General features: G+C 38.7%; 2 protein-coding genes across 3 annotated transcripts in view; one reads left to right on the top strand and one right to left on the bottom strand.

Annotated features, from left to right (window-relative positions):
- LOC144638596 (DNA-directed RNA polymerase I subunit RPA1-like) overlaps window positions 1-2,776 on the bottom strand; it is a 57,483-nt gene extending 54,707 nt beyond the window's left edge. The window contains exon 1 of the mRNA XM_078497785.1: window positions 2,388-2,776. Within this exon, the coding sequence (XP_078353911.1) occupies window positions 2,388-2,752 (365 nt within the window). The 5' untranslated portion in view covers window positions 2,753-2,776. The remainder of the gene's footprint in view (window positions 1-2,387) is intronic.
- A 140-nt stretch (window positions 2,777-2,916) lies between these two features.
- LOC144637804 (DNA mismatch repair protein MutS-like) lies at window positions 2,917-25,740 on the top strand. 2 transcript variants are annotated; one of them, XR_013567803.1, is made up of 12 exons: window positions 2,917-2,981; window positions 5,615-5,947; window positions 10,233-10,461; window positions 12,096-12,686; window positions 17,551-17,852; window positions 18,574-18,817; window positions 19,600-19,849; window positions 21,918-22,004; window positions 23,248-23,391; window positions 23,868-24,070; window positions 24,422-25,199; window positions 25,231-25,740. XR_013567803.1 is itself a non-coding variant. In XM_078496887.1 (11 exons), the coding sequence occupies exons 1-11, from the start codon at window positions 2,923-2,925 to the stop codon at window positions 24,785-24,787; spliced, it is 2,808 nt and encodes a 935-aa protein (XP_078353013.1). In that variant the 5' UTR covers window positions 2,917-2,922; the 3' UTR covers window positions 24,788-25,740. The 2 variants fall into 2 exon arrangements, 1 of the variants encoding a protein (XP_078353013.1); XM_078496887.1 differs by having other exon boundaries at window positions 24,422-25,740.
- Window positions 25,741-27,980: the final 2,240 nt, after the last annotated feature.

Below are 27,980 nucleotides of genomic sequence, written 5' to 3'. Positions count from 1 at the left end.
TTTAGATGTAGATTTTTAACATCCTTTATCATACTTTATTATAACACATTCAATTATCAACAGCTGAAGGAAAAAATATACATGTAGCAGTTTTTCAGTTTAATTTGAAGGTAACTTTCATTCAGGTTGACAAAAATATCAGTCACTAAAAAAACAATTTTTCTCAACAAGACTCTCACCCAGATTCACTCTAAGAACTTGATTTCTTTTTTATTTTGTAATAAATATTATTACTTCATTGAATTATAATGTTGGTAGTAGAACCTCTGGTGATGTACAGCTATCATAGGTGGAAGTTACCCTCCCATAAGAAGATACTTTGCCATAGCCCTAGTGACATCAAAGACCTCAGTGCATTTACTCGTAATTATTGTACCTTCAATAATTCAAGAAGCAACTTTCAATTATGATTAATACTGCTATATTTTTTTTCCAAATTACATGCCAGACATTTCCACTTCGTTGATTCTCGCGAGACGAGCGAGAAACGAGACGAGAGGTGGTAACTTACTTTTGAGCGGTACTGTATGTTGCCTTTTGTAGAGTGCAAAGAAAGTGAATTTTCCAGCTTGCCCTTCAGGTAAGCTTAGCCAGGATGTTCTACCCCAAAAGTCCTTTTACTAGCCCCCAAAAATTCTCAACACCGCCCATCAACCCCCCCCCCCCCCCGTATAGCAGGGAATTTGATGCAAAACTCCGCCCACCAGCTCAGGTGGGGCATTTGACCATCGAAGAAACTGGAGTCAGCGGTCTTATTAAACTAAAGGATTTCGTAATCTATTCCTTCACTACCCGTTATACAACTACAGATGTTTACAGTACTCGCATTACTAAACAATTCCACCTCTATTTTTGTTATGATATCCTTTTGCCTTTATTGAAAAACATTTAAGTGTGGATTTGTTGTCAGAAGATATTTTTTTGTTATATATCAATAGGTTATTTCACAAAACCTTTGACAAATAACATACTTTCCGAGCTGCTTGGAGCGAAAGTAAACATCAACATTTTGTTCATTTTGTTGCACATTTTGTATTCAAAATCAGAAAAGGGTAGGAAATTTGACGCACTGTGAAGCCCTAACCAGTGGGGAATTTAAACGTCTAAACTGCTCACATGGCAAGGAATTTGACCCAGTGTTCTTCTTATCAGGCGGTAACCGGTAAAATTTACCGCTTGTAACAGAACTCTTTACCGCCTAGAATCGCTGAGATATCTAGTAAATTCAACAGATAAATAACATAGTAACACAACTCGTTTCACCTTCGTAGTCATGATTGAAAATATAAGATAACAGATTGAAAATAAACAGCGACAAATGCAATATTCATTTACGAATTTGTGCTAGTATTTAATATTCTTTATTTCCCTTCACTTTCCGAAATCTCTGAGGGCCGGTATTGAGGAAAGAGCAAGTTTTGCAGGCTTTTTCTCACTTCGCGGCAAGTGCACATCTGTTGTTGCACAGTTTCCACGATCGATTCAACAATGAAGCGGCAGCAATCCTTGCTGTCCTTTCACTTTGTCCATTGAAAAAAAAAAAAAAACAATCACAAAGGCAAAGAGGTAAAAATAATTCCAGAAGTGAGAAATATTACTTACATATAATAGTTCAGTTTTCAAAAACATGCAAAATGCAGAAAATAGTTGATTGGTTAGTTGACCGTAGCTGACGCGTGGTGAAGACAAAGGCAGCTTTCGATGTCAAATTCTTCTCATAAGCTCGTAAGTGTTTAAAACAAAATCCAGATGACAGGTTAAAAGAAGCACTCAGAATACAACTTTGTAACAACGCTGTCGTGAATGCTGAGTATTCGAAGCAAAGAAAAAAAGAGCTGCAGCAATTCGTAGCAAAGAGGAAATAGGACCGTCGATTTTTTAAGTAGTACGTCATGTAAGCGACAGCAAATGTATCTCCTTAAAACAACAGAAGATTTTATGCAATTTTTCGTAGGCTGTATATAGCAGGCGAAAGAGGTCTGCAAGGCCATAATAAAGTTGTCATGAAATAAAATTCGAACAGCATTTGGAAAACATTCTGTTTCATGTAGGTAGACTAGAAAACGGCTGGGATTTACCGGAATTTCTTTACCGGTTTAAAAAGTTTTCTTACCTGCTGTGCTGAAAACTAGGGAGAACACTGTTGACCTAAATTTTTCAAAAAAGGCAAATACTCAGGTGTTTGCCGAGGGGAACACAGGCAGATTTGGAATTGACTGATAATAACTTTTCCTTGGAATTGAAAATCCCAATTTTTATGATGAAACAGTGATCAACAAGTCACATGTAAGCTTAATTTCTATGAATGGAGTTTCTGGGCATGCACATGTAGCCACTTTTTATTTATACATATATTAATGACACAAAACCAAGTCAACATTACTTACCATACAAAGACATGCTTAACAGTCCTGGAAAATAAAAGGTCGCCGCACTTGAAACAAGATGAACGTAAAATTTTCAGCAATTCCTTGAAAAATAATGGATGATATACAGGCAAAGGAAGTTCCAAATGACCAAAATGTCCAGGGCAGTAAATATAGTTCTGAGCACATGTTCCACACAGGTCGTCCTTGTCTGTTGGACCTAGCGCTGGATCATAGAGACCCCCAAAGTTTGGGTGCAACAACGCGTCGAATGTTTCTGGATTTGATAACTTTTTCACGCTGAGTTTCTTGGTCTCTTCAGGCGTGTACAGAGAAAGTTTTACTCCGTCTAAATGATGGAATGGTACGGCAGTTGAACCAAACATATTTTAACAGAATAGGTAACGTCGTTCAAAGAAAATCCACACAGCAAACCACCGCCATCTTGCCTGTTTTCGGATCGCCCCACGTGTGTTTTATTTGGGTTACATGAGGTACTTTGTGAAGGCGTCAGAATCCGCTGTGTTTTGTACCGTTGGCGCATAAATAATTGAAAATGGCGGGAGCGAGTGGCAAAGTGTTTAGCAGAAGAGCTCTTGAACTTTTGTGTTTTAGGTAGGTTTGCACTTCATATTTGTGTCTTTACAAAAGTTAAAGTATCTCAATATGGTTCTGTTTAATTCGAGTCAAATACTGCACCGATTAGCAAGGCCTACAACTTTATTAGCTGCTTTTGCGCGCTTGCAATTTGTGACATCTTTTTCTCCTTCACGAGCCTGCACAACGTGACCTAGTTCAGTGGCCAAAAAATAGGTCAAAAGTTTAGTAAACGATAGGCGAGATGCATCTTCTATCCGAATTAAATTTAAGGAACAACTTTGGTTAGAGACGTACGCATACCGCAAAAGCAGTGGAGTGTGACGATCGTGGCTTGCAGGTACCACTCCCCCCCCCCCCCCCCCTCCCGGCCACAGATATCTATGCTAGTCCGAACGTGACAAAATATCAAGTGGGATAATATTTTATTTTAAGATGTATTTCTGTACATCATCCTTTTCATATTTATGTCAAGTTGTCATTTATTTATGTCAAAAACCATGGTGTTTTGATTTCCGTTAGTCTCTTTCTTGAGCATACTGCTATATTGGTTTTAAATCAAAGATCTTGTTTGCCTTCCAAGATTCCGCCTGACTGTGTGAATGTGCTCGTTGTTGTTTTGCGGATGACAGTGAAGAAATTTACATAATGCACAACGCACGGACAAGCTATTGTTCTGTTGATAAAAATTTTTGTTTGGCGACTTTCGTATATGTTGTGGTTCAATTTTATATTTGGTTTAAAATTTTTCAAACCAGTTTGATTTTTATTTTTCATTGTCTTATATATGTTCATTATCATAATCTGAAACAAAGGGAAATGAAAATCAAACTGGTTTGAAAAAATTTAAACCATAGATAAAATTAAACCACAACATATATTTTAAAGGCTTCTCGCTGACAGCACATCTTTTCATGATAAATTGCATGTTTTCGAGCAAATAATTTTTCCTTGTCGAATGGCGGTAATATTAATAAAGACGTTAAAGGCCACACCGGTCAACGCTATTCAAAAGGTGTAATTAGCATTTCGGCGACTCAGCGCGTGCACACATTCACGCAATTCACATGCAGCAAAACAACAACGCGTAATGTTCAAATTCTGCGTTATTAGTTATTATTTTGAATCGAGCACTGTCTGCGATATTCAGTTTTTCAACCGTAACGGAGATTTGAAAGAAAACAGTAGTTCTAGCGAGATTTGTAAGTCAACTATAAATTGAGTTTTCAATCGACCTTGTCCTTGGTGACGCCGTCGTTGTTGTTTTAAAACTCCGCTCAGAATTGACGTTTAAAGGAAGTCCTTTTCTATTCAAGGTATCTTTTGAGTTCAAAAATAATGGTAGAATTAGAAGTAGATTAGCCCCCGAATAAAATTTGTCTACAAACTTAGTAAACTATCGAATACTACAAACAAATCGATTCTATCTTCCGTTTTAAAGTTTCGCTTCTAGTTTTCTGTTCAAAGTTTCGTTCTAGGTTTCCTGTTCAAAGATTCGCTTCTAGTTTTCACTTATCTTATCTATTTACACTCACATCAACTCGACCAAAGGTAGGCTACTTGGTTGTAAACATTTAATAAGGTTCGGTTTCGGTATTTGATTGAATACACAAAACCTCGCAATATTTGTGAAAGCAGTTAAATTGAGTTTCGCTTCTAGATTTGTTATCTATCCACACTCTCAACTCAAAGTAGGCTACTTGTTTGTTATCATTCGATGAGGTTCGTTTTTGGTATTTATTGTTTGAATTGAATACTCAAAGCCTTGTTAACATTCAATGAAGTTCGATTTCGATAGATACTCGCAAAGTGAACGAGGGGTGACAAACTGGGGGCTAATCGCAGGGCCGTAACTAGCAAGAGGCAAGACGAGGCACTCACGCGTCGTCTAAATTTTTAGCCAAACTTAAAAACAAAGTATATTTTGTTGGAAAAATAATTCCTAGTTGAACGAGATTGATTTTTCTCTGAAAGAGATTCATAGCTTCTAGATTTCTAAATTTTTGGAGGGCATGCTTTTAGAACCCACTACGCAAAATCTTGCCACGTCCATGGAAAGGTCTGGTTACGGCCCTGAATCGACTTCGGGTTGGGGGCAAATCGACTTCAGTTGGGGAAATCGTCAAGGGGTTAAACAACCTACACTCGAACCGATTATTGGCCGCCATTTTGTTTGTGCTCAACTGGTCATACCCAGACTCCTGCCTGACCGCGATATTTGCTGATCAAGAGAGTATCTCTCCTTTCTTGATATATAAAAATGTGCGACAACCTGACATGAAAAAATTACTTATGTCATGTAAGAAACGTTCTCAATGTGTAAAAGTGTGTGACAACTTGACATCAAGATTAACCACGTTATGTATGAAACAATGATTATTTGTTTTAATGAAACATCATTTTGATATAGCAAAAAACACAATGACATAAGATAATGTTTTTTTGACATAAATAAATGACAACTTGACATAAATATAAAAAGGATGATGTATAAAAATATATCTTAAAATAAAACATTATCCCACTTGATATTTTGTCACGTTCGGACTAGCATAGATATCCGAGACACATTTTTGGCGGGGGAAGGGGGAGGGGGGTAAAGGCATTTTACCTTATTCAAAAAATTAATGTTGATTTTTTTTAATTGCCAGAACAAAGCTATTCTGGAAAATCAGCAAGTTAATGGCAACAAGCTCAAGTGCCTTACCAGAGAAAAATCTCAAAATGCCTGGTCTATCAAAACAGTACTTGTTAATCAAGAACAAATATCCAGACTTTATTGTGCTCTTCCAAGTCGGCGACTTCTATGAAATTTACAGTGGTGATGCTGTGAAAGTTGCCGAGAAAACATCTTTACGAATATCAAAGAATCCCAATGTGAATAAATTGATGGCTGGGTTCCCTGTGCGGTCTTTAGACAGTTGGCTGACAACACTTGTTCAACAAGGATTTCAACTAGCAATTTGTCCACAGTTTCCTAACAAGTGAGTAGTATTATTTATAACAGTTACTCTAGTTTTCAATTTCCTCTCTTCTGCTAGTTAATCTGCCCATATACTTTATTTTTATGTTAATTTGTTACATGTTAATTTGCGCCTTAGAAATCTTAAATATTATTATTATTATTATTATTTTCCATCTTTTTTTTCACTAAATTTTTTAAGCCTACTTAGATTTTTCGTGTGTGTTTGTGTGTTGTGTAGTTGTTATCTTAATCTTTAGTACACCTGACCCTTTTATAAATTGTTGTAATAAACACTAAGTATGGCTGCCCAATCTTGTGAGCCAATGGTTATGGGGGCCCGTTCTGGTCAAAATTACATTAATTAAATTTATTAAATCAGAATTAATAAAACTGTTTGTTCAATTATTTTTGTGGTGTTTTACAAATAATTATATCTACTATTCAGATTATTTTTACGTCTTTTAATTTATTGTACCTGTCTTAGATTTTTCATTCCTTCCGTGAATTATTTTTTCCTGTGCACGAATTTCATAGCAAATCCCATACGCCATTGCACACTTTTTGGAATCCCATAAGCCATTGTTCACCCTCGTTCAATATGGCGGCTGAAGGTTCCACGTGGAGCGATACACAGAATATGAAATAATACGCATTGCAGAGACTGCAATTGAAACTATAACTCAATTGTCAAACGTAGTGGGGAGATCAAACGCTAATCGTGCTACAGCTCCAAGTAACTCGGGCAGTTCGCGATCAGAAAACGCTGTTGATGAACTTCATCGCAGATTTCCAACTGCGGGATCGAGATTTAATTCTAGAGGTTCAAGGTCAAGATCTGCACGTCCTGGACCGTATCCTTATCGGCGTCCCGCTGGACGACCCCGCGAGTCACTGACCGTGTCAAAAGATGTAATTGTTATTGAATATGAGCATGATCGAGTTCCTTCCAAAGTAGAAAAGATCGAGCTCGAGAAATCCAAACGAGTTAAGCTTATATCTGGTTTTGAAGTTAATAGAGAATGGACTGCTAAACAGCTCGAGAAAGAGTTGGAAGCGTTGTTGAAAGGTACTCAGATGGAAGGCAATTTGCATTTACACAAAAGAATAACAAATAGGCTGCAAAAGGTCTATTGTAATACGATTTACAATGAAAGTCTGTTGAGGTTTGTTACAAAAAAGGAATAAAGAATGCTGGGAGTAGACAAGTTTCTATGGGATTTTTTGTTAATGACTGCAGGTCAAATGAACCAAAACTGCATTTGTTGTTAAACGACTCATTCACACTCGGGCAAAGAGGAAATGGTTTTATTTCATTTTATATGGAAGAAAAATTAATCACCAACTTCAAACTTGGACAATGTAACCCCTTTCAAGTGGATTGTTACATCTTTGTTTCAAAAGCATAGTTATATTGGGGTCGCCTTGTTGCAAGTCACTTATCAACAGAGATAAGGTCCTTCTGGCATCTAGCAAAAGACGTCTTGCCCCAACTAAAGCATCATTTGTTAAGGACGTTCGCTCTAATTGTTTATGCGCATCCTTACTGCGCACGTAATTTATGTCGCAACGTCACGCCACGTCATGCAGGAGCGCGCGCGCTGAGAAAACTTTCCAAACACATATAGGGTGGGTAGCCGTTCCATTAACTTCGCTTGCAGTTTCCTCTCTTAAACGGTGGGTGACCCCCACTTTTTTCGGGATATACCACCTTTACTGATAAATCTCTACTGATTGACAAAAAATGAGCGAAATTCCAATGTTGGAAGTTTGTTATTTTTTCATTTTCTCCCCTCGCGCGCGACCAAATCAGTCACATTTTCCAGTCTCGAGTGTTCGCAAATCCAATTCTTTAAGGCAAGATTTTCCTTAAGGGACTTCAAAAGCGAAATATATTTGTACAATGGACCCACTAAAGTAAATTCAGACAAAGAAAGTTAGCCTACATCAATTCATTTAAAATATTTTGTGGCCCGAAGCCGCTGAGGTCATATCGAGTGACGAAGTGAAATTTATCCAAATACGCGCCCTCTTTCGGTTATCGTATCTCGGAAACGAAATCGGTGACCCCCACTTTTTTTTACATTTCTGATAAAAGTAACTAATAAACTAGCTCTGGTGAAATTTTAAGAAAAATAATTATTGCAATGTTGGAAGATTTTCGCGCGAACGTCCTTAAATGCGCATTCTCAGGAGTCAAGAATAGCCGAAACACTGCCTTTAAATTTTGTAAAAAATGACGAAAACCTCCCTCATTTCTTTCTCGAATAACCACACTTCTGGTCGCCATCTTGGAATTACCCTAAGGCTTATGGGATTCCAAAAAGTGTGCAATGGCGTATGGGATTTGCTAAGAAATTCGTGCACAGGAAAAAATAATTCACGGAAGGAATGAAAAATCTAAGACAAGTAAAATAAATTAAAAGACGTAAAAATAATTCGAAGAGTAGATATAATTATTTGTAAAACACCACAAAAATAATTGAACAAACAGTTTTATTAATTCTGATTTAATAAATTTAATTAATGTAATTTTGACCAGAACGGGCCCCCATACAATGGTGGTTATTTTGGGCAGCCATGCACTTTACTTTATTTTTATTCTTATATGCATTGTAAATTTAATTTAATTAATGGGTGCGAATAAAGTTGTAGTAATTAATTAATTTATTTACTTAGTTACTATTAACAACTGCATTGCACTTTATGGAAGATGGGTGACAAAAATGTTCGTGAGCCATCACAGTGACCAGCCTGCCCCTAGACAGAAAACCATTCCCATGACTAACAATCTCTGTAACCCAGTCATACATGTATATCCCCACACAGAGTCAACAGGGCACCAGTCACACTGAGTTAACAAGGGGTGAGGGGGCAGAAAGGAGTCAAAGAAAGAACCAAAATCTATATACATGTAGTAATCTGCCATGTCCTGCCAAAAATGTCAGTCTAATTAATGTCAATTGAAAGTAAAATGTTAGTGATACGTATATACAATGGTATTTCAAGTATGTTGAAAATAAACAGATTTCACAACCCATTAACGACTTGTTAACACACTTGAATGAGTAAGCTCTATATTTAGCACAAACAAAAGCTTTTGGGTTGCACAAAATTTTCCGCTTCACAGAATTTCAACTTGAAGCTGTTCTAAAACAAAATTGAAGTGGTCACCAGACTTGCTGAAAGGTTTCGTCATAGTCGTAAACGTCAAACACAGGATAGCCGAAATAGTGAAAAACTCCATTTTTAAACACAGTACAGAGTCCATTCTGGCCGCAAGTGTTGCATTTCCTATAATACGAGACCTTTACGACCAATTTTGTTTCTCGCAGAAAGGCACCTCTTTAATAGCCTGATGTACCTCCTCCCAGCCTAGAGCCGCTTGTTGCCTTATTTTTATGGCAATAAAGTGTTTGAAAATTATCCCACGAAGTTCTAGAGGAAGGTCTTTAATGGCATCAGAAAGGGTTTGGTCCTCTACCATCGCTTAAGGCAGGTTTTTGTTTGTCCTCCTCCAGTATTGGGCCATAAAACATTTGCAGAACATCGGACGAATATCTTGCGGCTGCCTTTTTGCCATATACACTTGTGATGATACTTGTTCAATAGTAAATGATTCTGGCACATCTTTGTGTATGTATTAACCAGCGCCGACATTCTTGCAATAAAAATATTTTCTGTGGCACATCTGCACATTTATTATGGCTTCACTGGACCACATGCTGCTTGCTGTTTGCATTATTTTACACTTACACACTTGGAAGAGGGTTCTGGACACAGCAGTTTAAGCCGTTTTTCCCCCCAATGCTAGCCGAGTTTCAGGGGGAAAAAAGCTTGAACTGCTGTGCTAGAACCCCCTCTTCCATGTGTGTCAGTGCTAGCATTCACATACTGCTGACTGTCAGGCAAACGTCTTTCTTTGTTGTTAAAGTTGTTAGTTGAACTGCATTGAAGAGTGTCCTTCAGACCAAGAATGTTTTCTGTATATCATATGTGTATTACAACAAGGCGCCCAAAAGTGTGACCACTTTTAATTTATTCACATTCTTTCGTGCAGATTTAATCCAATCAAAAGCCGTGGATAGCTTGCAGCTGACTTCTGATTGGATTAAATCTGCATGAAAGAATGTGAATAAATTAAAAGTGGTCACACTTTTGGGCGCCTTGCTGTAATTACTGGTTTTGCGTTAAAGACACATAGTCGTCTTGATTTTATTAATTAATAAGTTGTTGCTTCACTTTAACATTTAATTATTCTTGCTGCTTGCAAATTGTAACACTGTTTTCTTTTCGTTTGGTATCAGGACACCAGCCAAATCCAGATTACTCCATCGTGAAGTTGTACGGCTTGTAACACCAGGTACACTGCTTGAACCACTAAAACCTGATGCCAATTACCTGATGAGCATTGCTCAGGGACCAGACTCGTCTCTTGGACTGGCCTGGCTTGATCTGTCAACTGGTGAATTCTATCTTGGAGTGTCTTCTGTTGAGAACTTGGAGGAAGACTTGTCGAGGGTTAACCCTGCAGAGGTGGGCGTGGCACCATAGGTGTAAACAATCAAGTAACCCTTTCTTTGCACATGCATAGTTATGTTCTTCTAGAAATTTCATAAATATATGTTATGTCTCTGGGAATGTATAAAAAGTAATGTTTAACTACTGACCTTTAATTGGTGGGTTTGGTGGTGTCATGGTTAGTGCGCTGGACGGGTGTCTGGAAAACCCGAATAGCGAATAGCGAATAGTCGCGAACAGTGACAAATAGTCGTCGTGAATAAGCCTACAGGGTTTCTACAAAATTACCGCCAAATGCACAGAGCATTCTAGAAGTTCAAGCAAATTATATTTGTTATATGCTTCTCCGCTCACTCAAAAAAAGAGAGTGTAAGTCAAGATGTAACCATAACAATCACTTTTATTGATCTATTAAGCCTATATCTCAATGCCGACCGACCATAAACTGTATTTACTCACATTTCGTTCTCATGAATCGCGATCCGAGGCATGTTCTATCAGCAAAACGATAAAATACAAATGAGAGAAAAGTGGTCTGTAATTAGTTTATCAATGTGAAAAGACATTAGAAGTTTTGTTATAAAAAACAACACGCCAAAGCCAGTCTTATTCGCAGCCGTTGTTTAGGCTCGTCACGCAACGCTTGCTTGCATTAATTTTTATTCCCTTTTCTTTTCTGGACTCTGCCTGGGGTTGTCGATCACCGGCCAGAAAACAGAAAACACAATAAGAAGCTAATGAATAGGCTTTTTCAATGGTATAAAACATAAGAATTCCGTTGATCATTTATTAAATATACCTTCTTTCCTACTATACTAAGCATCCATTTTAGCGGGAAAATCCCACGTTGTTGCGAGGTACTGGGAACTACATGTCCCTAATTCGTCACTATTCGTCACTATTCGCGACTTTTCGTCACTATTCGTCACTATTCGCGACTATTCATCACTATTCGTGACTATTCGTCACTATTCGCGACTATTCGTACTATTCGCTATTCCCGACTATTCGCTATTCGCTATTCGGGTTTTCCAGACACCCTGCGCTGGACTCAGGATTGAGTGGTTTCCGTTCAAGCCCATTAATGCTCAGGTGTATGTTAAATGGGTATCAGCATATTTAATGCTGGGAGTAACCCTGCGATGGACTAGAACCCCATCCAGGGAGGAGTAGTATGCTTTTAGTCGCTAAACGTTACAGAAACCGGGATAAGCTTCAGCCTAATTGGCTATTTTGGCTCAAATGCGAACTAATCCCTTCCCCTCCCCCCTACTCTTTCTCTCTATTTTAACCCTTTAATCCTATATTTTTCACACTGAGTCCATAACAAATAATTTACGTTGTTGGCACAGTTTGCACACTGGTGTAATTAATTTGGTCAGTGGGATGGCATCAGCCTGGAAACAACTGAAGGCAACCTTTATACGATTTTATAAATCAAACAAGGTTGCAATTCTCTGTAGCAGTAAAATATGTATCACATGGATAGAAACTTATGCAATGCACCTTTCGAATTGCCAGTAAAACACATTATGCTACACTTGCATTATTACCATTAACCATAGGATATCTAATTAACTCATCAGTTGCAATATCCCTAGCTATAACTAGTACCTCTCAGTTTTTTTTACTAATCTTTTTTTTAACAGATATTAATGGCTGAGGAACACCTGGAAGATTCTCAAGTCCAGCACAATCCTAAAACAGGGATGAACATAAAAAGCTCTTCACTGCAGCATGTAAAAGATTATCACCTCACAATTGTCCCTTCTGACTGGTTCAATATGGATTCATCTCAAGAAGCAAGCACTGTTTCAGAAATCTTCAACTCTTTGCAGATCTCGTCACAGTTTTCATCCTTAGAAATGGCGGCTGGTGCTGCCCTTCTTAGGTTTGTGTCATACACTCAAAGAGATGTTGCTCCTCTTGTAAGTCAACCTTCCAAGTTCTCACATCAAACCCACATGGCAATAGACTCTAATACAAGACGTGCTCTGGAACTGACAAAACCCTTGATGGGAACGGACAAGAAAGCTACGCTTTTTGGAGTCATGAATAACACAGCGACTGCATCTGGACAGAGACTTCTCCATTCCCGTCTGTGTGCACCATCAACTGAGGTTGATGTTATTCAAAAGAGGTTGGATGCTGTTGAATTTTTTTGTATGAACAGGCACCTTGCTGAGGAACTGCAGAAGGCCTTAAAGGTCTGCCCAGATATAGAACGTAAAATGCAAAGGGTAAGAGGATTAAAGTAATTTTTCCATTCTCATCCCAGACAAATGTGTCCCAAAATTGGATACGATATTTTGGTGGAGTTTTTTTTTGCCTCGACTAACTCGACCGGCCAATCAAAGCCTATATAAAAGGGATATAGGAATACTAGTCCACAGAGAGAATTATAAGGATCTATTACCACCACTCTTTTCTGCTACAATCTTCTCCGCTACATTCTTTACTTCACTGCTCTACTCTATTCTACTCTACTCCTCTCTACTTTATACTGCTGTACTCTACACCACTCTACTCTACTCTACTTCACCTCTACTCTACTCGACTCCACTCTACTCGACTCGACTCTACTCTATACAACTGTACACTACACCACTCTACTCTACTCCACCTCGACTCGACTCGACTCAACTCGACTCGACTCTACTCCACTTTACGTTATACTACTGTACTCTACACCACTCTACTCTACTCCACTCTACTATACGCTTCTCTTCTCGACTCTACTCTACTCGACACTACTCTATACTACTGTACTGTACACCACTCTACTCTACTCCATCTCGACTCGACTCGACTCGACACGACTCGTAGGGCCGTAAAAGAGTAAAGTTTAGAAGGAAAACCGGCGTAGGGACGTAGAAGTGTAAAGTGTAAAGTTAAGAATTAAAACGTAGGGCGGTAGAAGTGTAGAGTTAAGAATGAAATGCACTAAAGTTTAGAACGAAAACGTAGAGCCGTAGAAGTGTAAAGTCTAGAATGAAAACGTAGGGCCGTAGAAGTGTAAAGTTTAAAATGAAAACGTAGAGCCTTAGAAGTGTAAAGTTTAGAATAAAAACGTAGAAATGATCCGTAGAAATGTACAGTTAAGAATGAAAACGCATGGCCGTAAAAGCGTTAAGTTTAGAATAAAAACGTACAGCCGTAGAAATGTACAGTTAAGAATGAAAACGTATGGCCGTAAAAGCGTTAAGTTTAGAATAAAAACGTAGATCCGTAGAAATGTACAGTTTAGAATGAAAACGCAGGGCCGTAAAAGCGTTAAGTTTAGAATAAAAACGTAGATCCGTAGAAATGTACAGTTAAGAATGAAAACGTATGGCCGTAAAAGCGTTAAGTTTAGAATAAAAACGTAGATCCGTAGAAATGTACAGTTTAGAATGAAAACGTATGGCCGTAAAAGCGTTAGGTTTAGAATAAAAACGTAGATCCGTAGAAATGTACAGTTTAGAATGAAAACGTATGGCCGTAAAAGCGTTAGGTTTAGAATAAAAACGTAGATCCGTAGAAATGTACAGTTTAGAATGAAAATGTATGGCCGCAAAAGCGTTAAGTTTGGAATAAAAACGTAGATCCGTAGAAATGTACAGTTTAGAATGAAAACGTATGGCCGTAAAAGCGTTAAGTTTAGAATAAAAACGTAGAGCCGTAGAAATGTACAGTTTAGAATGAAAACGCAGGGCCGTAAAAGCGTTAAGTTTAGAATAAAAACGTAAATCCGTAGAAATGTACAGTTTAGAATGAAAACCTATGGCCGTAAAAGCGTTAAGTTTAGAATAAAAACGTACAGCCGTAGAAATGTACAGTTTAGAATGAAAACGTAGGACCGTAAAAACGACAAGTTTTGAATCAAAACGTAGAGCCGTAGAAATGTACAGTTTAGAATGAAAACGTAGAGCCGTAAAACCGTTAAGTTTAGAATAAAAACGTAGATCCGTAGAAATGTACAGTTTAGAATGAAAACGCAGGGCCGTGAAAACGTTAAGATTAGAATAAAAACGTAGATCCGTAGAAATGTACAGTTTAGAATGAAAACGTAGAGCCGTAAAAGCGTTAAGTTTAGAATAAAAACGTAGATCCGTAGAAATGTACAGTTAAGAATGAAAACGTAGAGCCGTAAAAGCGTTAAGTTTAGAATAAAAACGTAGAGCCGTAGAAATGTACACTTTAGAATGAAAACGTATGGCCGTAAAAGCGTTAAGTTTAGAATAAAAACGTAGATCCGTAGAAATGTACAGTTTAGAATGAAAAGGTAGAGCCGTAAAAGCGTTAAGTTTAGAATGAAAACGTATGGCCGTAAAAACGTTAAGTTTAGAATAAAAACGTAGAGCCGTAGAAATGTACACTTTAGAATGAAAACGTAGGTCCGTAAAAGCGTAAAGTTTAGATTGAAAAGGTAGAGCCGTAAAAGCGTAAAGTTTGGAATGAAAACGTAGAGCGGTAGAAATGTACAGTTAAGAATGAAAACGCAGGGCCGTAAAAGCGTTAAGTTTAGAATGAAAAGGTAGAGCCGTAAAAGCGTAAGGTTTAGAATGAAAACGTGGGGCCGTAGAAATGGAGAGTTGAGAATGAAAACGTAGGGCCGTAAAAGCGTAAAGTTTAGAATGAAAAGGTAGAGCCGTAAAAGCGTAAAGTTCAAGAATAAAAACATAGAACCGTAGAAATTTACAGTTAAGAATGAAAACGTAGGTCCGTAAAAGCGTAAAGTTTAGAATGAAAAGGTAGAGCCGTAAAAGCGTAAAGTTTAGAATTAAAACGTAGGGCCCTAGAAGTGTAGAGTTAAGAATTAAAACGTAGGGCTGTAAATCGTAAAGTTTAGAATGAAAACGTAGGGCCGTAGTCGAGTCGAGTCGAGTACAGTCGAGAAGAGTAGGGTGGAGAAGGGTAGAGTTGAGTCAAGGGGAGTAGAGTCGAGTCAAGTCAAGTAGAGTACAGAGTAGAGTCGAGACCAGTAGAGTCGAGTCGAGTTTAGTTGAGTCGAGTAGCCTACAGTAGAGTAAACTCGAATCAAATATAGCAGAGTAGAGTTGAGTCGCGTAAAGAAGCGTCCGGAAGAGTAGACTCGAATAAAGTATATTATACTAGAGTAGAGTAGAGTAAAGTAGCGTAATAGTATAGTAGACTCGAATCAAGTATAGTAGACTAGAGCAAAGTAGAGTACAGTACAGTAGAGTACAGTTGAGTCGAGTGGAATAGAGACGAGAACAGTCACATAAGCTTATATTAACGTACAGTAGCGTGGCGGAGACGAATAAAGAAGTGTTGAGAGTAGAGACCAGTCCAATCGACAATCGTAAAGTAGAGACGACTAGAATATTGTTAGTAGAGTAGAGTAGAACAGAGTGTAATCTTACTAGTAGAGATGAGTTCAGTCAAGTGGCGTACATGTACGTAGATGCGGGAGTAGAGTACATGATAGTAAAACAGATTCAAGTGGTGTCCAGCAGAGTAGCTAAGGGTACAACAGTTGGGTATTCACGTATTGCGTCGAGTTGAAAAAAGTTGTAATGGTGTAGTAGAGTTGAGACGAGTTGAGAAAAGTTGTTATGTGGTATATTTGACTTGAGAGATAAGAGTAGAAAGTTTACTCGAGATGATAAGAGTAAAGATGTGATGTTAATAGTTGTGTAGAATTGAGAAAACGTTTTATCATGTGGTAGGGTTCAATCAAGATGATGTGAGAAGAGTTTTGATGGTCTAATAGACTTTATTGTGGTTCAGAGTGAATCGAGTATAGTTGAGTACTTACAGATCAACCGGAATGTTACTAAAAGAGGACCTAATAACGTACAGAATAACTTTAATGTAAAGGCAGTCGAGCTAGTCGAGATACAGAAAAAACTCCACCAAAATTTTCTATCCAATTTCGTGCCAGGTATAATCCCAGAGCCCCTTGTCCCTCCTAGCTGGCAAAGGCTGGAGCACAAGGAACAAGTCTCTGGGGACACATGATTGGATTGGCTAGATTTTAAACAATTTCTTTTGTTAAAAATCTGGCCAATCAAATCATGCGTCCCCAGAGCCACTTGTTCCTCATGCCCTAGGCTTTGCCGGCAAAGAGGGACAAGCGGCTCTGGGGACAAGAATTTAATTTTTCAAGATGTGAAAAGAGGGAGTTGCATGACATTGTTTGTCTAACAAACCACATAACACATCTGAACTTGTTAAGGGAAGGTCTTATAGGAAGTAAAATTTTCTAATGGAATAAAGAGCCAGATTTGCCTTCTTAGAGCACCCCTAGAGCCTGGGTGTATTGAAAGAGGAGTAAAGGCCATGTGACATGCATGTAAGCTGCTTTATTAGGTTGCCATGGGTGATCTCCCCACCTACCCACCCTTTGACGGATGTCAACAAAAGGAAGACCAAAGACTTCACCGATGTTACACAGGCCTATCAAACTATGAAGGGGTGTTCAACACCAAGGAAAAATTAATAAGTGGCATTTTCTTTTCACAGAAAAGGTCCGCTCAACTGCAAAAAAATTTCCTCACGTAAATGCTTTGTCAGATGGCAAAAGAAATTAATATCAATGGGATAGAAAAGGCTGGCTCCAACTCTAACTACACAACCCCATGGTTTTCATTTCTTCTTCTATCTGAGAAAGCATTTAAGGAGGAAATTTGTTTTGTGGTTTGAGCTGCCCTGTTTTCTACAAGTTAGTGTCACTTTCAGAAGAGGGTCTTCATTTTGTGGTTTGCGCTAGCCTCTTCTACAAGGCAGACTCCATCGATTTCATTTCGCCTGCGCCTGAAAAAGCGTTTTGTTAAGCATGCATCTCCATTTTGTGGTTTGAGCATGCCTTTTCTACAAAATGAAGATCTTATGTGACACTTTAGAAACCAGATGAACTGTGGGGTGAGTCTTTTCTTGCAGTCGCTTATGGGACTGTTACTGGGGACAAAACAAGAAGCACTTGAAGAAGCAATAGTGACCCCAGTAACAATCTGTGAGTTAAGAACCCCCCGTTTCTTTTTTTTTTCTTTTTTTTTTTTTGGGGGGGGGGGGGTTTCTAAAATTGGCAAATGTTTTTTGTTCTTATGGCCCTGGTTTACCACCCTGTCATTTGACACATAACTGTTTTCTGTTTTGAAGGTTGCTACAGGGTCTGCTAATCTGAGTGATCTCCGTTCCATACACGGTGCAATTGTCCTCTACAGGAACGCTATTTCCCTGCTTTATGACACATACTTTAGTGGTGACCTACATGTTATTGAGGGTTTGTTAATGAAGGACTTCAGCTTGTTAGATGGATTGTATAAAGAGCTCAGCACTGCAGTTGGTGAGCTTATGTCTGATTACAGTGTCATGGAAGGCTACTCAAACATAGCCGACGAACTTAAGGAGAAACTTGAAGACAACACGAGAGAAGTTGATAAATTGAGAGATCTTTACAGGTACTTCTTTGGGGTGCATGTTTTTTGTTTTTGTTTTTTTCAGGACAAGTCAGTAGTAAACAGAAGAGGCTATTTCTTTGCCCAATCCGGCACTATTTTCGATCAAAACCGGTTTTGCATTGCTGGAAACTTTCCATTTTTATGTATAGTTTCACTGCACTGCACTGTCGTTGTTGGTTTGTGATGACAATTTTTCAAACAAAGTCAAAAGTTGTATGAGTCTCAAAACGCATTCATACCAAAGCAAGGCCAAGAAAGTTTCATAATACGAACTTCGATCCATGATCCAAATTTTAAGACAGACAATCCGGGTTTAAGAACAAAATTCTCAGCTTATGTGGGATCTGCTGTATTTTCAAAATCCACGAATCTGTTCAATTTATGGCGAAAATCCTCAAATTGTGTGCTTTTTTAAGACGAAATCCGTGGATCCGTGGGGTAAGAAAATGGGAGGTCAGCTTTTCTTTTTGTCTAAAATCCCAGTGTGTATTTAACTCAGTTTCTCCATCTAAAGTCACTAATTTTCTCCAAAGCAATCATTCTTCATTCACTGCTAAAATCGAGATTTGTATGTAAAGCAGTAAAAAATCGGATTTGCTCTTACGTTTGGAACAGGACTTCCCAACATTACTACATGTAGATGTAAAAATGTTGGTTTTACTTTGAAACTACTAACAATTCTCTTTGTTGAATTATTTGATAATTTTATTGTTGATTACAGAGAGAGTCTGAACATTCCCCGTCTTGTTATCAACAACCACAAGTCCTTCATAAGAGTTGTGGAAATCCCTACAGCAAAGAAATCACTTTTGGAAGGAAACAAGGATTTTGTTCAGGTGGAAAGTACTGCAGGCAAAGTTCGTTACAGCACTTTGAAACTCCAAGAACTGAATGCCAAATTAAAAGCTCTGCAAGAGGAAAATGAACAAGTTCAGAAGGCCTTGTCAGAAGAACTTTGTAATCAGGTACAAATAACATTAACAACAAGAATAGTCAGGCTTCCCTTAAGTGACCACTCAAAATGCCAAGGCTATGTTGACGCTTATGGGAGATGGTCGTGACGTTACAGGTAACAGTGTCACAATGAAACAGTAGTCACTTGCAACCATTAAAAATGCGACAAACTTTATCATCATATCAGGGTTATATCTTGTTACCCAGTTGGCACCCATGGTTAGGTCGGATCATGTAAAGTGGCCACTTACCTTAAAACGATACAGTGTAACCCTGATATAACGCTGTACCAAGGGACTGGTGAAACCACTTCGTTATATCGGGGTGTCGTTAAACTGGGATTTTGTTCCATACATTTTACTGTTATAAACATTGGTCGGGCTGAAAAACGTTTATCGTAATATGGGGGAATATCGTTTTATCAAAGTTCGTTGTGGTTGCCTACCAGAGGTGTTCGCTCGTGAGAGGTTGTGACTAGAGTGATTTGACAAGCAAAATTTTGGTATTTTAGAAAAGTCGTGGCTTGTAGTGAGAGGTGGTTGACTGTGTTACTGTTATTTACATCAAGGTGTATACATTTAAAGAAACACAAAGAAAGTGTTTTCAACGAAACATTTTCAGAAAGGAGTGGTTTTTTCTGACTAACAATTTATTCTAGATCTGAGTATTGGAACCACTATTGATGAATTTTCTTATTCTCTTCACTGTCAGCTAGGCAATGTATAGATATTGTTAGGAAGAAATTAATTTTTGATCTTTCCAACTCATAGAATTTTGGTTTCATTCAATGCAGGTAACATCCCATGCAGAGAGTCTGAAACAAATGGCTGTTTCATTAGCCGAGTTGGATGTGTCTTCATCTCTAGCACTGCTAGCTGTACAAAGAGGTTATGTCAAACCTGTCATAGGAAATCAAAAGGAATTTGTGGTAAAAGGCGGCCGCCATCCTGTGGTAGATATGCTTCAGCCTGACAGCTTTGTTTGTAATGACTGTGATCTGGGAGAGAAAAACGTCTGGATTGTTACTGGTCCAAACATGGGTGGTAAGCGTTTTACCCTACGTGTAGTTAGAAGGATTCTCTTGACAAAGATGTCCAAAACTTGACGTTTTCATAAGCAGGAGCCACCTGAAAATACTGTTAGCCACCTAAAAATACTGATAATTACTGATTTAAGAAGAAGAAATAATTTTTTTTTCCTAACTGGGGTATTTCTGTTGTACGCCTTTAAAGCTTATAGTGGTCCAAAACAAACGTTCATATGCAAGAGTGCTAGTCATCTGAGTTTTTACTGACCTTAAAACAAAAGCATTTTTTCCTGACTGTGGAAGCCCTGTTGTTTAAAATGCTTTTTGAAACTTAAAGTAGCCCAAAACAAACAATAGAAGCTAGAGCCACCTGAAAACACTACTGACTTACAAAAAAGATGTTCCCTCCTGGCCCCATGGCTGCATGTGCTGTAGAAACTATAAAATAGTGGGGTTCTTGTAAAAGCCCGAAAGGGTTTCCTTTTCCACCAAACAATGATGTAACCAAGTAAAAGTACGAAATCGAAACAGAAACAATAAACGGAAACGGAAAATAAACGGAAAGGAAGGAAACAATCGTTGTAACTCTTCATGCAATTTATATGTCACCTATGACGATAATCAAAATATTTGGCTTGGCCTTATACCTGATTTCATTTTCATGCTTGATCCTCTCTCCTCCGCAGAGGTCTCTTTCGTGTTTCGGGCGATTCGGGCTGGGAAATAGGGAGAGGAACGGGGAGAGGTGAAAAGTAAGCGCGCGGAGCCTGGAGAGAATCGAAACGAAAGCGCGCGGGGCACACTTTTCATTTTTCATTTTTCGTGTTTTCGCCTTCCTCCCCCCGTGTTTTTTCGCCTTCCCCCACGAAAGAGGCCTCTGCGGAGGAGAGAGTGCTTGATCGGCATAGACCGCATTATCATCGCGTTTTTTTATTTCTTCACGTGGAACCCTAAGCGAGACTTTGTCAGCTTAAAATATTTAGCGTTTTGTCCTGAACACCCTGCCGTTACCAAAATCTATAAATAATAAATAAAATAAAGCAACTTTATTTATACACGGTTTGTGTTTAAAGCTAGAAGCTTGTGGGCCGTGTATATGAAACAAATATAATATATTAAATAAACATAACATGGTTAAAAATCCCAACTGGCAGGAGGCAGACCAGTTGGCTATTCACAAAGCATGGTCGAGGATTTGAACTCGGGGCAGCCGAGAACAAATCCAGATAGTGGTCAGAACGGGACTTGAACCCCATTAGCTAGATGACAAGCATTCTTGTCAATTTCATACATACATCATTAACTTTATTATTTTTATCTCGGATTTACAGGGTAGCTGGGATAAGCTAATATCTCCGAGAGAAAAATATTTATATTAAGATAACAAACAAATAAATCAAAATTAACTAATATAAAAATAATATATAATATATAAGATCAGTTGGAGATGTAAATGGTTCCTTTGCAGCTAACGATCACATGGTACAAAGTTACACCTTGCGGGGGGCAAACTACGCACTGGAACATCCAAACCAAAAAGACTTCAACCAGTCAAGCTTGACTTAACTTTGTTTTGAATGTCCCAGGGCGTAGCTGAGGCCTACTCTGGGACCCAAAGTCGCCGTAACTTTGGGCGACTTACGGCGACTTTAGGCGATTTTAGCTTATTTTGGCCAAAATTACGGGCAACTTTGGGCGATTTAAAGCGATTTTGGGCGACTTTAGGCGATTTAGGGCGACTTTAGGCGACTTTGGGCGATTTTAGGTGACCTTTTAGGCAATTTTAGGCGACCGTCCTAAGTACAGTTGTGGTATAAATGTACATGAGAATCATCATGGTACACCATAAAGCATTGTTACAGAAAATATCTATTCTTTTTAAAGCGACTTTCGGCGATTTTGGGCGATTTTGGGTCCCAGAGTAGGCCTTAGCTGCAAAGGCCTATCCAGTTTTCAAGACTTTGGGACATGGAATCCCGACAGGAATCAAACCCATGACCTTTCTCACATGGGTTGAACACACTTTCTCGTTCGTAGGTAAGTAAATGGCTTATTATTAAATCTTAATTTTTTTGATCCCACAGGAAAGAGTACATTTCTTCGTCAAAATGCTTTGATAGCGATTCTTGCACAGGCTGGCTCATTTGTTCCAGCGCAAAGTGCAACGATAGGTAACTACAATAATCATGACGTTTCTTTACATGTAGGTGTTTTTTTTTTTTTGGATGTTCTTTAATTAGTAACTGGTGAGTCAAACTAGGATGAGAAAAACCTTTCAGGTTAGGAGCACCCAATGTCGTTCCTCTGTTTTCCCATATCCTGTTGGGCCTTTTCAAGGGATATTTGTGTAAACTAACGTAGTTACATCTTTGGGGAAGGAAATCTTGTTATTCGAATTTACGAGATTTTGTTGCTTTTCTGAAAATTGTGGCTGGATTTTCCTTCGTTATCTCACCGAAAACAACAGTCATTAAATTTCCCATATCACTTAAGTTTGAGGAGACACTTTTGATCCTTTTGATCACCTTTAAAGTACTCCAGGGCTCAGCCCCTAAATATCTCATCGATTTAATTTCTGTTTTACCGCCATCCCGCTATGATTTACGGCGAAATAACAAGGAAATTCTTCTGAGCATCCCAAAGGGTTTCACAAAAGCTACCATGGGGGATCGATCCTTCCTGGCGGCAGCGCCACGGCTTTGAAACAGTCTTCCCATAAGCATTACATCTGCATGCATTAAAAGTAATTTTAAACAGAAACTTAAGACGTTTTTATTTAGCAAGGCATTTTGTTAGGTTATATTAAGATTTTTTTAGAGTTTTTTTTCTGCAAATTATTTTTCTTATAGCTAATTGTAAATAGTGTAGGTTTCGTTTTTAATTTTCTAAAGATTGTAAATAGGTTCTTATTTTTGTATCTATTGCAATGTTTGTAATGCGCATTTGATTATTTTATAGAAAATGCGCAATATAAATATTAAATTTATATTATTATTATTATTGACACTTCACAAAGAAAATCTGAGGCTTTCCAAACAGATATTTATCGAAATGATCCGCGCGGTGCTCTTGAATTCTGTTTTTTTTTTTAAGCTTGCACCAAAAATAATGAAAACTGCATCACTGAGTGTGAAAGAAATTGAACGTTTGAGTGCATAACGAGGCTTTTTTATTTCTCCAAACCGTTCTCGGGGTGATCTTGAGGACCAGAAAGTAGCAAGGTACTGGAACTCATTCTCAGGCTAACTTTCATATCATAGCAATCTGGCCACACAGGCACTTTTTATTAAAGACAGCCCGTTAGAAGGGAAATAAACAGCCTGATACAAGAACTTGTAAAAAAACTTGCTTTTAAAAAAGCCTGTTTAAGGTATTGTTACTCACGTGACTGTTTTGTTCTGTTGCGTTGTTCAGGGGTTGTTGATCGAGTATTTGCACGGATCGGAGCCAGTGATAATCTTGTACAGCATCAGTCAACCTTTATGTCAGAGATGTTGGAAACTGCTTTCATTTTAGCTCAAGCCACTGACAAGTCTTTTGTTGTTGTGGACGAAGTAGGTACGAGCTCAACACGTTATGGTTAATATAGAGCTGTCTGTTTCTATACTTCATAATACTTAAAGGACCCTTACCAGCCACGCCCTTGTTTCGTTGACATAGTACGGGATTTTCGGTATTTTATGTTACGCGGAGCGTGTCTAAACGAAAGATATCACTGTAAAACTGCTAAATGTAATTTGGCAGACTTCCAGTAACACAACTTGCGGCGATACATTAATATTTCGCTTCGCCATACAAATTTCGTACTTTCGATGGTATCGAAAATGATGGAATGCTCGGATTTCAAGGTGTGTCTTACTAGGGTCCTTTAACAATTATCCTGCGAAATCGCGCGGAATATCGGTGGATACTTAGCCGTTGAGGTGGTAGGCTGAGTGACTTCATCCAGACGATATTCCGCAAGATTGAGCAGGATAATATATTTGAGGGAGATTTTAACTGTTTGTATAATTGTATAATTTTCTTTTTCGAAGGCCGTGGTACTTCGATGCTGGACGGTCTGTCCATTGCCTGGTCAGTAATAGAACATCTTCACAGTTCCATACAGTGCAGGACGTTAGCCTCTACACACTACTATCAGCTTGCTAAACTCGCTCACATTCTGCCTCGCGTCGACAGCTACCATGTTACAGCCAAACATTCCAAGGATGGGTTAAGTTTCACCTATAAAGTCATTGTAAGTTATAGTGCAATTATAACATTAACAAACGCCGTTTACAACAGTACTGTTACATTTATTCTGTGGGTCAAATTATCGCGGAGGCAGCTTGGCCGAGTGGTTAGAGCACAAGACTTGAAATCCAGAGGTAACAGGTTTAAATCCCGTTGTGACCAATAGCTGGTGTTGGTTCTCGACGCGGTATCAATGAATGGCACTTTTTTATAAATGAATAGCTTGTGTAAGCAACTGATACTATAACAAACATGTTCAATTCGTATAAACTAGGCTTAATTTTAATTCCGTCATCTACTAATGGGGCAATTTTGCCATAGGTTACTTTTAACCCCTCTTTTTTTTTCTCTTTAGCATGGATGTGATGAGAAATCGTTCGGCATCGACGTAGCAAAACTCGCAGGAGTTCCTACAGCAGTTGAAACTCGCGCAAGGGAAATTCTCCTCAGTTTAGAAGAAAAAGACAACATACTTGAGGTCACTTTGGAAGATGATAACAATTTGAAAGAAAAGAGAATGAATAAGAAAAAGAACATAAAGGATTCAAATAAATCTCAACCTACATCAAGTGCAGAAATGGTGGCGATTTCTTCGCATGATTTGCAAGTTGAAAATGAACTCACTAAAGCGCTTTTAGTGCTCAATCCAGAGTCAATAACACCCAGGCAAGCCTTGGAAATTATATATGACCTGCGAGCAAAAGCGCAGAGTAAATCCTAAGTGGGATAACTAAGTGGGATAAATTTTACTGATAGGATAATAAAGCACAATATATTCTAAGTTTAAGGCAAAAGCTATTTTGTATTACACCCGCTTTCAGTGTTATATGCCTAGCGGCTTTTTATCGACATTCATCTTTCGACGTGTTAAACAAACAAGACAAATCAAAATCCGCCAATCACAGCCCACTAGCATGACCTTCTGAACTTGAGGGCTCATTTGCATGAAACCAACAACGGTATGCATCGGTTTTGAATGACTCATTTCAAGCAGCACGTCAAAAGACGGATGGATGTAGAAAGGTGGCTATGTACGTAACACTGAAAGCGGGTGTAAAATATGCCTTCCCACAAGCTTTGGTCTGTGCCTTTACACGGTGGTTGAGAGAATCCCGCGTTTTTTCCTGGAGAGCGTCCCCATGCAGTTTCAATTTTATCGCAAAGTACTGCCTGTCACTGCGTACGTGAATTTTGTTTCTAATTTCCACCCCATGCATTTATACTTTACACGTAATATCTGAACGCCTTTAATGCGGAAAGCAATCTCGACACGGACATCACGTGACTCTCTCTCCTCCGTCGTGCATTGAGGCTCGACGGGAGTTTTGGGTAAATCCACTGACCGAAGTGAAGGCGCAAGTACTCAACTCAGCGGTTTTTAATTGTGTCTAATAAAATCCCTTTCAGTCTCTCTTTGAACCAAGAAAAAAAATTGTTACTTTCAAAGTACTTTCATCGTGAAAGTTATTTTTACCATAGGGTTCTTGGCTTTTGTTTGCTGGATCCAATTGCGTTAATTTTTAGAAAATTTGGGTAAAAATGCAAATGAGAGCATTTGCAGTTCAGTTAAAACATTGATTTGGTATATTTGATACTTCTACCTATAGTCATGTATAGTTATCAAGACTTGTTCATCTGTGTTATTAAAAACTGGAACTGATCAAATAAAATCATTTGAAAGCACTTCCGTATATCTCAATCAATAAAGAACAGCAAGCTCGCGCTTTTCCGCTCAGCCGTCTAAAACAAAGTACGTGAAATGTAGTAGTGGCTCTTTGCAGTTGCTATTCACTCTCTCGTAGTACTAAAGTATGAAAAAGTAAGTTCGATTATATCAGAAAAGATTTCATAGATTTGTATTGACAACAGGGTGGATAACTGAAAGTCACTGCCACTTCATATCAGCCTTTTATTTTAATTTTTTGCTCGAAAGAGAAAGACAACGGAAAAAAATCACAAAAAGGGCGACTCTGGAAGGGGAACTTGAATGAACTATGCAGTCATTTTAAAGTACTGCTTACAATATAAAACTGCGTGTTCAAAAGTGTTTGGATACAATGTTTTATATAGATTTAGGATTCAGAATCTCTGGAAACAAGAACGAAAAACGAATCCGGTACTAAAACCGGATATTTTTCCGGATTCGTTTTGTTTTTGGTTTTGTTACAAGTTTTTTCAGTGTGTAGTATGCGCGCAGCGTGTTGCAGTTGTATGTTAATTCTTTCGCGTAGGTGGGGACAGTTCTAGAAGTTTGTCAGAAATTTTGGCCGTATTTTCTACAGCAGAGCCAGTTTTTTCGCCGATCCATATTGTTATTCGGCGAGTTTCTTTTATGTTAGTGGTTTAATGAAATATAAAATGCCTTTCTTCAATTTAAGGGTTCCCACATCAACAACGCAGCTTAAGCGCAAAGTGCAGAAGATGAAGTTAAATGTGAGGAGTATTTCGCCGGTGAAGAGGAAAAGCGCAATTATTTTCATCGGGAGTTTATACGAGAGTGGATTGCAAGGGTGGAATATAACCTTGTAGCTGTATCTTTAAGGTGGATTTGGAAATGAATTATAAAACCAGAGGATTAAAACCATTGAATTCTGTAAGCAATGTCGACTTGCGAACACCCTGCAGGATTTCGAGGACTTTACATGCAAGACGTTCTTGTCGATAAAGCTCAGGCAAAATTCGTACTAGCACTTATTCTCTTCTTTTTGCCAGAGGTATAAAGGAGACAGCACATACAGCAGAGCTTAAGGCAGAGAGAGCCTTGCTTGCCGTCACACGCACGAGCGGCTTCCCAGCTTCAATGAACAAGTCGGCGAGCGAAACGACCCGGCGGGGAGCCAGTGAGAAAATGGCTCCCCGCCGGCTCACTTTGGATCGCCCACTCATTCATACGGCTTTGACACTCTTGCCTGTGAGCCAAGGTTATCCTGCCTGCATGCTAAGCTGGAAGAATCTCGTTTAATTTGGAGGCCAAAAGCAGAAAAACGGCGGCAAAGGAGCAAGCGTTATCTTAGCTAATATTCGTGGAGACCCTTGAGGGAAAAATAACCAAAAATAAAGGTGTGTTTTGTTTTTAACGCTCAGCCGCATGCACCTCCCGAAACTTGGAGAAATTGTTTATCTATTTATCATCTATAATATTTGAAATTCATAGCTTCTGTAGTTGAATGGTTTCGAATTTATTTTTTGATTGCGTGACAGTGAAAACCAGCAATATACACGCTGTGTTGATGACTAAAATGAATGTAAAAAGAGGGTTCTCATCCCGGGGTGGGTACTTGACCTAAGTTTAGGTATAGGGGTGCCGCTGGGGGTTTGAAACCCTGACCCTGTTTAGGACAATAAAAACTTAAAATGCCTACCCTGTGTAGGACAACACCCGCTATTTTAAGACCCTATTTAGGACAAAACAACATCAACAATCATTTACGCTTATTGTGATTGCGTCCTGTACGCGATGTTTGACGCATTGAAGATTGAAATGCGAAAACACCGATCCCACCAAATAAAATAATGCTTTTTATTGAAGCGAAAGCGAAAACAATGTAAATACATGGACGACAGTTTTGCAGCCACACCCTGTCTAAGACAGGTTCAGCGCCTGTTTAGGACAGAGGAGCTTGAAATTATATACCCTGTTCAGGGCGGCCAAAAACCATACCCTATCCAGCGGCACGTCCCCTTATAGGCCATATAGGGAAGTGCCCCCCCCCCCCCGGGGTTCTCATATGATCGCCCCGATCGTCTGGTATATGCAAAATAGGGTTAATAATAATTCATGATCTTTTCTTTGTTCCCGCATATGAATATTCGATTTTATTCCGATCGACGTACGTGTGTTTTTTCAGGACAATCGAAGCGATCGCGATCGCCCCGATCGTCGCAGACGTTAGCGATCGTTTCTGGAATGTTCT

Source organism: Oculina patagonica, chromosome 14 (genome assembly GCF_052425735.1).
Source record: "Oculina patagonica isolate OP01 chromosome 14, crgOcupat, whole genome shotgun sequence".
NCBI lineage: Eukaryota > Metazoa > Cnidaria > Anthozoa > Scleractinia > Oculinidae > Oculina > Oculina patagonica.
The sequence above is the reverse complement of the archived record's forward strand: the minus strand, read 5'-3'. Positions and strand labels throughout refer to the sequence as shown.

Excerpts from the sequence above, each read along its gene's own strand:
- LOC144637804 (XM_078496887.1), top strand. The coding sequence starts at position 2,923 with ATGGCGGGAGCGAGTGGCAAAGTGTTTAGCAGAAGAGCTCTTGAACTT. Across the intron at positions 5,948-10,232 it reads TGTCCACAGTTTCCTAACAA|GACACCAGCCAAATCCAGAT; the intron begins GTGAGTAGTATT and ends GTTTGGTATCAG. Across the intron at positions 18,818-19,599 it reads CAGAAGAACTTTGTAATCAG|GTAACATCCCATGCAGAGAG; the intron begins GTACAAATAACA and ends CATTCAATGCAG.